The following is a 9981-nucleotide window of genomic DNA, read 5'->3' on the forward strand; positions in this document are numbered from 1 at the left end:
TTTATTTATTTATTTATTTATTTATTTATTTATTTATTTATTTATTTATCCACTCATCCATCCATCCATCCATCTATCTATCTATCTATCTATCTATCTATCTATCTATCTATCTATCTATCTATCTATCTATCTATCTATCTATCTATCGAGTAGAATTTTAGCCGGGCCAGGTTGACCTTGGTCTCCAGCCTCAGCCTTCTGAATGTGAGGGTTACAGGTATAAGCCACCACATCAGGCAAACCAGGCAGTTATCTTAAAATGTCAACATGAAATGTTTTAAAACAAACCGGACAGATGGACTCTCTTGTAATTCAAGAACAGTGACACTCTGTGACCACAGTCCATTCATAGAAACTGACAGGGTTTCAGCTATTTCATTACAAACCACATTCTTTGCTCTGTATGGCAGATTATTAATCTGTGATATAAGGAGAGCGTGGTCTATGATTTTCTAGGACTCCTCAGAGCCCTCTACATACTGCTCTTGCTGTCACTTCCTTTTATTACCCTTCAGCCTTAATCTTTCAGGGATAGTCTTGCCTACTACAGTCCTGAGTTAAAGGTGGATTTGGTATTAAGGAAGCGGCAAGAATTTCAACTTTGTTAGAGAAAGAAAACCTGACTTTAGAGGGAAGGTGTTCAGATATAAAGAACTTGTCTTTGTCTCTGTGGATGGTGCAGTGGGAAGGGAAGCTTGTGTCTGACGTAGCCATAAATCAGCAACCACAGATTTAAAGTAGAAGAATCGGAAATCCAAAGATTTAAAAAAAAAAATTAAACAGCTGGGTGTGATGGCTCATGCCTTTAATTCTAGCACTTGGAAGGGAGAGGCAGACAGATTTCTGAGTTCCAGGTCAACCTGGTCTACAGAGCAAGTGCTAGTCTAGTCAGGGCTACACAGGGGGAAAAATTTTTTTAAGTCCTATCAGCAAATGGCTTTTTTTTTTTCTTTCTTTTTTTTTTTTTTTATGTTCGGCTCTTTGTATCTTCAGCAGAGAAGTTTTGAAATTAATGTGACCTGGTGTTTAAGGTAGAAACTCTTCCTGAAGAGAATAACAAGTTTAGGGCCATTCTGGGTGACATGCCCTGTCTTAGAAAAATAAAAATAAGAATAAAATTGACATGGAATTTCAGAATGGCTGATGGAAGCCTGTGTTATGAAGATGGATGTTAGCAGTGGTTACACAGCAATGTGAATGTACTTGATGCCACTGGATTATACACTTAATGGTTAAGATGCAGACAAAACCAAACTAACTCTCCCCTTGAGTCAGGGTGCAACTCCGTTACTGTTATTTTTCTGATCCTTTCATCTTTGAAGGTTACATTATTGTCTTGCTTGTGATGTGGTATATCTCTGAAGTAAGATTCTCGGAGTATTTAGAGGGAGTGGAAGGGGAGCTTGTGTACACAGAATGATGAGTGGAGAAGACCAAAGCTGAATCACTGAACAAAATTCAGCTGCCTCTTAATGTGACGGATGCACACAATAGGGAGCCTGACTCATCAGCTGTTTTGATTCCCTTTTCCTGTCTTCTTTTTTCTAGGCCAGAACAATAAGCTAAGCAGACTCTGACCATTGGCCTCCCACTAGCCAGGATCAACCTAGCTCTCCTTTTGTGGTCCATGTGCTGCATCGTCTGCCTTCAGTGTGCAACTGGCCCCCAACGCAATGTGTGTTTGTCAAACCATGGAAGTGGGGCAGTATGGCAAGAATGCAAGTCGGGCTGGAGACCGAGGAGTTCTCCTGGAGCCCTTCATCCATCAGGTGGGCGGACACAGCAGCATGATGCGGTACGACGATCACACAGTGTGCAAACCTCTCATCTCCCGGGAACAGCGCTTCTACGAGTCTCTCCCTCCCGAAATGAAGGAATTCACCCCTGAATACAAAGGTCAGTTAGTGGTCCTTTTTGTGAGGCTAGCTACCTTTGACTGTCAGGCTCTCGGCTCAGTTGTCCTTGTTTGTTTGCCCTATGATGTAGTTGCAGTTCTTTGTCATCTGTTTTGTTAGGCAAAATTAGAAGTTGAAATTATAAGGAAGGATTTTAGATCATGAAAGGCTGAGAACAATTCACAGCAGGAAGACCCATTGGTAGAGAAGCCTGTTGTCTAGGAGTCCCTTCTTTGTGACGCAGGTCTAGGGGAGAAGGGGACAGTTTTCAGTTTCTGAGGAGGATAAAGGGGTACTTTACAGATGTTAAGGTTGTTAGACAGTTGACAGGGGGACAGTGTGGTTGGTGTCTGTGTGTGCTGGAAAAGTGAGTTTCTGGAATATTCTGGAGTCCTGAAGTTTTAAAGTTTGAAACTTAGTTTTAAGATGAGTGCTAACTTTATAGGTGAGAAGGAGCCTTGTGGCTGTTGTATTGGAATCAGGCCACTTGAGCATGTGATCTTTGCACTCTGTATGCATATTGATTACTATCCAGCCCCCCCCCCCTTTGTTTTTTTGACAAAGTTTCTATTGTGTAGCTCTGGCTGTCCTGGAACTATGTAGATCACGTTGACCTTGAGCTCACTGAGATCCACCTGCCTCTTCCTCCCGATGAGTGCTAGGATTAAAGGCTTGCATCACTACGCTTGGCCTATTCTGTTGGGGGTACTTTTTAAAAACTATTTTATTGGGGGCGGGAGAGTTGGCTCAGCAGTTATGAGTACTGGCTTCTCTCCCAGAGGACCTGGGTTCAATTCCCAGCACCCACATAGCAGCTTACAGCTGTCTATAACTCCAGTTCCAATGTTTCTCACACCATCACACATACATACAGGTAGGCAAAACACCAATGTACATGAAATAAAAATAAATTAAACTATTTTATTATGCCTCTACTCCCTTCTCCACCCCGATCTCTTCCAACACCAGGTAGGAGACAAGATTAGTGGGAGAGGGGCCAGAGTTCTCTTTAGCTACTTCCTGCTGGTTAGGGTCATTGGGTTTCTTGAGGCGAGTCCAGTCTTCATTTCAGGATAGCTCCAACTTCTTCTCATCAAAATGCATCAGCAGCAACCAGGAGCAGCAGCCTTCTTCCTCGGAGCCCCTCCCCCCACCCCAAACACTCTCTGGGCTCTGGCATTTATCTGAGAGTCCTCAGAATTAAACTGTCTGTAGTTGGCAAAGAGTCCTTTTTAGCACCTGCACGAGGCAAGTAGTTTACATCTATGGACAGTCTGAATCAGCCCTATACCTCACACCTGGAATTAAAACAAAAACATGTTTACATAACATAACTGAGTTTTTAAAAACATCAAAACTTCCACTACATCTCCCCCCTTCAGTCTAAGAAAACGGCTTTTTCTCTAATATGAATGAGAGTTGTTGCTTTTTTAAAAGGAGATTATCAATAAATTAAATACTTTTTGGATCAGTGGTTTCTTTTATAACCTGATAACTCTTGGCTGCTCTTGTCCGTATTGGCTCATACTTTTTGCTACTGAGCCTCAAGCTAGGATGTCAAAGCTGCTTCCTTAATGGCAAGAGGTTACCTCATGTGTCTCTCTTGGACTGGCATCCAATGACATCTTTTACCATAGCATCTACAAACCTGGGATGCTTAGGCATTCTTGCTGAGAACCCATTGTTGCCAGAAATGGCTCTTTGGCGTCTCTGGTAAAAAGTACTGTATTTCTCAGTTAACACACCAGCCATTTTGAACTCTGAGGCTTTTAGTGGCTTGGTCATAATCTTTTCAAATGACCAAATTTACCCCAATTGAAGTACTGAGCATTTTGATATCTAAGGCTTTTAGTGGCTACTGGGAAAGCTAATAGTGGTAATCTCTTAACCTGAGGCTACTTCAATGGCAACTCAGTCTGCTCAAGATTAACCCTTTCCGGGCTGGAGAGATGGTTCAGAGGTTAAGAGCACTGTCTGCTCTTCCAAAGGTCCTGAGTTCAATTCCCAGCAACCACATAGTGGCTCATAACCATCTATAATATGATCTGGTGCCATTCTCTGGCATGCAGGCATACATGTAGGCAGAACATTGTATAAATAATCTTTTTTCAAAGGAGATTAACCCTTTCACTCTGAATGGCCTTCGGCTCCTTCCAGCTACCAAGTCTGCTCAGCGGCTGTGAGAACTTGACACTTAAAGTGCAGAGCAGGGCAGCAATTGCATTAGAGCCTAGTTTGCTTCCCTCTTTAACCTGTGGGACAGTCCTACTCTCAGACACCAGGCGTGAACCCTTTTGTTCTCCTTCCACTGCCACTTTTTGCTTTCCAGGCACTTCAGCCTTTACTTGCAAACTCTCTAGGTGCATAGCCAACTCTGCAGTTTTTTTTAAAATAAGAGAATTGAGTGAACCATCTCATTTTTCAGCTATCCTCCCAATCTTTATTAAAGCAAAATGCAGGAAGAAGATGAAGAAATAAGAGGATCCACTCTGGGAGGAGAGCAGGAGAGAACCCCACGGCAGCAGCCACTGTAAACTTTTTGCTGACATTTTGAAACAGTACATCCATTCCTTCTTCCATACGGCTTTAGAAACCAAGTTTACCATTTGCCTAGCCATGTCTGAGTGCCACCTGTAGGCACCTTTTTTATCTGTTTTAATAGGGTTCCTTACCAAGCAGCTTGGATGCCACCTGTAGGAGCTAGTTTTTTAAACTATTTGGGGGTTCCTTAAAGCTTCCACCTCTCTTCTATACCCCAGTACCTTCCAACCTAGGTAAGAGAGAAAGAAGGTTAGAAGGGAAAAGGGACATAGTCCTCTTTTCTTCTTCTGGCTGGGTAGGGTCATTAGGATATCCAGCAGTCCAGGTAACTAGCGAAACAGCAAACAGTCCTCCATCTTGTCTCCTCCAAGCTGCCCCACCTTCTCTTTCTGGGCTCTGGTATTTATACCTCTCAAAATACTCCAGCACCGAAGACCACATCCCTGCACGAGGCAATTATCAGCTGTGGCCAAACTGAAGGACAAACTAAAATCCCAAACTTGGGATTAAAACCAAAAACATGTTTATATAACATAACTGAATTTTTAAAGAAACCAAAACTTCTGTTACACTATCCAGCCACTTTAAAAATTAGTTATTTTTTGTGTATTCATGTTTTGCCTGCATGTGTGTCTGTGTAATATGTATGTGCCTAGTGCCTGCAGGGGCTAGAAGAAGGTGTTGTATCCCTTGGAACTGATGTTATAGATGGTTGTAAGATGTTAAATGGGTGCTAAGAGTTGAACTTTAGTCTTCTGAAAGAGCAGCCAGTGTTCTTAACCACCAATCCATCTCTTCAGCCCTGTACATCTGTGCGTATACCACATGCATGCAGAGGCCAGAAGGGGGCATATCATCCCCTGGATCTGGTGTTACAGATGGTTGTACTCTGCCTTTGTGGGTACTGGAAGCCAAACCCTGGCCTTTTGGAAGAGCAGCAAGTGCTTTTTACTGAGAAGCCATCTCCAGCTCCATATGCTGTTTGCTTGTGTCTCCAGGTAAAGTTTCTCTGTGTAGCCTTGCCTGTTCTGGACTCTTTGTAGCCAGGTCTTGAACTCATAGCGATCTTCCTGCCTCTGCCTCCCAGAGTGCTGGGATTAAAGGCTGCACCTATACATTTTTATGACTGCCCTTTCTAAGGGTTTTTGTTTATTTGTTTGAGAATAGGGTCTTACGAGGTAGCCCTAGCTGGCCTGGAACTTAACTTTGTAGACTAGGTTGGCCTTGAATTTACAACCTACAGAGGTCTACCTGCCTTTGCCTCTGCCTCTGCCTCCTGAGTGCTGAGATTAAAGGTTTGTGGCACTACACCTACCTATGATTTTTTTTTTTACTTAAATATTTGTTTGTGTGTAAATATTTATGCATACCAGAAGGAGGTACTGAATTCCTCTGAGCTGATAGGTATTTGTGGGAAACCAGGCCTGTCATGTGGATATTCAGCTCTGAGCTCTGATCCTCCTGATTACTTAGGAAGCGCTATTAATTGCTGAACCATCTCTCCAGCCCTTAAAAAATTATTTAGAACCGGGCTAAAGAGGGCTCAGTGGCTAAGAGAGTGTGTTGTTGTTGCAGAGACCTGAGTTTGGATCCCAGCACCCGCCCAGCTTGTCACAACTGCCTGTAACTTCAGTTCTAGAGGGCCTGATACCATTCTTCTGGGTGCTGCATGTGTGGGGTGCACTTAATTACACAGAACCAAAATTCCCAAACATATAAAATAAAAATGAATATGTCTTTTAAATTTTTTTTTTTTAATTTACTTAGGATTTTAGTCATGTTAACATTTTTTCGATAGAAGAATTTCAGTTTAGTGTAAGCAGTCCAAGTAAGAGTTGACTTTTGGCTCTTCAATTCTGAAAAATTATTATAGGAAAATATATAAAGTTTGCTGTAAAAGGAACTTTTATTTGCCTGCTTCAGTAATTATCTGGGAGGTTTACTGCCTCTATCTGCTAACCTGAGTCTAGGCCTGGAAGCTTCTAGTCTCCATACAATCTAACATAGGGCTAGAATTTTTTTTTCAGCCTCTGAGACTTACTGCTTAATAAGTTTACCCTTCCTTGTTGCTGAGCTCTGGGCTGGCTGCTTCAACTCAGCTGTTGTGGCTCAAATGCTTCTTCCAGCTGACTTACACAATCTGCCGCCTTTCTCGGCCCCTGAATTGCTCCGCTTGGCCTCAGACTAACTCTAGCAATCTGCTCTAGTCTTCTGGCTCATTCTCATTCTCTGGTTCATTTGTCTTCACCTGTGTTCTTTCTCTCCAACCAGTCTATTATTGTCCTGGTAAAAAACTGTCTCCACTCTCTCTGCATTACCCCTTAAGGTAGCTTTTTTCTCTCTGCGAGTTGAGTATATCCTATTCTGTCAAATCTTTCTCTGATTCATCATTATTTGTGCCACTCAATTAGGTATGACTTTCAAACATGGTGGGTGCTTCCTTCTACAAACCAACTTTACCTTCATTGTTCAAGATTAAAGGCATGTACACCTAGACCTATACTTTTCTTTACCTAATACTTGCTCTATACCAGGTTGGCCTTGAATTCAGATCTCCTTGCCTTTGTCTCCTGGATTAAAAGTATGTTTGTATTCCAGCTGGATGGCACAGACCTAGAAGATCTTTGGATGTGATCTTTTGCCATAACAGCCATGTTTGGAACTAACATTCTTCTACAGTTTACTATTTTAATGTCTAATTTAATGGCATTGGGTACATTCACAGGTTTGTATAGCTGTAGGCACTGTTCATTGTGAAACAAAAACTCTGAATATATAAGTAAATCCTCCCTGTCTGTCTGTAGCTGACCCCTGGTAATCTCAAGTCTACCTTCATTCTCCACAAATAGTGTAGACATTTCATACAAATGAAACCGTGCATTTTTTTGTCATTTTGTACCTGCTAATGTCACTGAGCATGTTCTAGGCCCAGCTGTTTCGGATGTGTTTGGATTTCTCTTGGGGGTTGGGGTTGTAGCTTAGTGTTGAGTGCTTACCTAACATGAGTGAGGGTCTAGGTTTTACTCCCAGCACCACAAATACACTTTAAGAATAAGACAAGACATTTATGTGTATGTGTCATGGCGTACCTGCAGAAGGCAGAGGACAGCTTTCAGGAATGGCTTCTCTCCTGCCATGTAGGTTCCAGGGATTGAGCTCCTTAGACCTGGCAGCAGGTGCCTGTACCCATGAGCTATCTCACAGGTCCTTTTAAAGCTTTTTAACAAGAGCTGGAGAGATGGCTTGGTGGTTAAGAGTGCTTGCCGCTCTTTTAGAGGGCCCTCATTTCCCAGCACCCACATGGAAGCTACAACCATTTGTGACACATTTCAGAAAATCTGATACCCTCTTCCTCCTCTGTGGGTACTGCATGCATGTGGTGCATGGACACACACTCAGGCATACATACACACACATACACACACAAAAAATTTTAAATGGTGGATTAGTAGCATTCACATTGTTTCCATCTTTTAGATATTGTGAATAATGCTGCTGTATATGAGGATCTGAGTCCCACTGTTCAGTTTTTCTGTACATACTTGATCGTATGGAAATTCTATATTTACCTTTAGTTATTCTTTCACGGTACTGGGAATTGAACAGAGGGCTTTAAAACGGCTAGGCAAGCACTCTACCAGTGACTTATAACCCTCTTCCTTTTGTTTGTTTTTTGAGAATGCTAGGAAGTATTCTAATTTATTTACATCCTCAAACCGTATTTATATTTTAATTGGTAAAAAAGAGTTACAGCAGTTTTTAGACTACTCCAGCTTTGATTTTTATGGTGGTGGTTTGTTTGTCTTAGCCCCAGCCTTTACTTGGTATTGTGTTTCCTGTTGTCCACAGCTCTCCTCATCCCTCAGACATTCCTTGATAATCCTGTGTTAAATGCTCTACTCTGGAGATATTATCATTTGCATTACAGAACCCGACCTAATTTCTTTACAGTACTTCTTGCAGTCTGTAATTGTTTTGTACATGTTTGTTTACTTGTCAAAAACAAAAGCTAAAGATAGATATGGAAGAAAGTGTCTTTCTCATGATGTGAATGAAACTATGGTGCTACCTTCTACATAGTGATGAAACAGCACTCCCCTTAATATCAAGGACTGGGACAAGATTGTTTCTGCCTCTTCATTCCCTAGTCAGCACCTAGCTGGGAGTTGTAGCCTGTGCAGGTACATCTGAGTTGGAAAGGGAAAAGTAAAATTGCATTTGCAATAAACATAGAACTCTTTCTTCAGATGAACTATTATTTGAACAAAGAATTCAAAAAAATTACTATCCCAGAAAATTCTTAGGGAATTCCTTGAAGATGTGTTCTAGACACAAAAAATAAATCAAGATAGGAAAAAAATAGAGGCTATTAGAGAGAATGGTTCCCCTGTGGCAGGAAGTATGTGAGAGTGCTGGGGACAGTCAAGATTACTGTGAGGGAGCTCCCATAATAGAAGACTGCAGACTGTAGGGTGTTCAGCCTTTCCCAACTCAAAAAATAGTGGTGTAAGGGCTTGCCAGAGAGAAAGCCTTTCTGTGGACAGGTTGGACATGGGAAACTCTCTTGAGGTATGAGTTCCAGCAATATGTAAGATCTAAGGAGGAGATAATCCATTCCTTGGATTTGGGGAGGATTTTTCTTCTAATAGGACCCAGAGACTGATGTAGTGCTGGTCTAGAGAAGGAAATGAGTGGAAGAGAACACCTTTGGTTCTGACATATTGACATTTTTGTAAGTGCAGCTCACTCACTCATGGCAGATTGTGGAGCTGCTTGTGTACATCAAGACAGTAAAAGTAGAAATGTAGTTGAAGGACACTAGATAGCATATGGAAGTTAGAGGGTGGCTTTATTGTTGAGTTTTTGCTTTTAAAAAACATTCTTGGATTTCTGAGTATTTCTGTTTTATCTCTTTTAAAAAAAGATTTATTTATTACTTATACAGTATTCTGTCTGCATGTGTGTCCGTAGGCCAGAAGAAGGCACCAGATCAAATTATAGATGGTTGTGAGTCACCATGTGGTTATTGGGAATTGCACTCAGGACATTTGGAAGAACAGCCAGGGCTCTTAACCTCTGAGCCATCTCTATAGCCCCCCTGTTTTATTTCTTGGTAATGATCTAGAAGAAACTAATCTGGTTGCCAAACAGATACAACAGGAGCTAGAGAGGTGGCTCAGCAGTTAAGAGTGTTTCCTGTATTTGCAAAGGACCCAGGTTTGGGTCCCACTGTTCACATGCAGACTCACAACCACCTGTAACTACAGTTCCAGGGGATCTAATGCCACTTTCTAGCTTAGTGTGATATACTTGCATACCCTGCATGCAAAACACACATATTAAAGTAAAAGACTGGCAGTGGTGGTGGCACATGCCTGTAATCCCAGCAACCCAGGTAGGTGGGTCTCCATCAGTTCAAGACCAGCCTGGTCTACAGGGTTGAGTTCCAGGACAGGCAGAGCTACACAGAGAAATCCCATCTTTTGGGTGTGTGAGTGTGTGTGTGTGTGTGTGTGTGTGTGTGTGTGTGTGTGTGTGTGTG

The 9981-nt window shown here is 42.0% G+C and overlaps 1 protein-coding gene across 2 annotated transcripts in view; it reads left to right on the forward strand.

The window, feature by feature from the left end:
- Positions 1-9981, forward strand: part of Ip6k1 (inositol hexakisphosphate kinase 1) — a 42791-nt gene that overhangs the window by 19332 nt on the left and 13478 nt on the right. For both annotated transcript variants that reach the window (XM_055629662.1, XM_055629663.1), the window contains exon 2: positions 1552-1899. In XM_055629662.1, coding sequence (XP_055485637.1) covers positions 1677-1899 — 223 coding nt within the window. In that variant the 5' untranslated portion in view covers positions 1552-1676. The remainder of the gene's footprint in view (positions 1-1551; positions 1900-9981) is intronic.

This window comes from Psammomys obesus, unplaced genomic scaffold (genome assembly GCF_907164565.1).
Source record: "Psammomys obesus unplaced genomic scaffold, mPsaObe1.curated_primary_1811, whole genome shotgun sequence".
In the NCBI taxonomy this organism is placed as follows: Eukaryota; Metazoa; Chordata; class Mammalia; order Rodentia; family Muridae; genus Psammomys; species Psammomys obesus.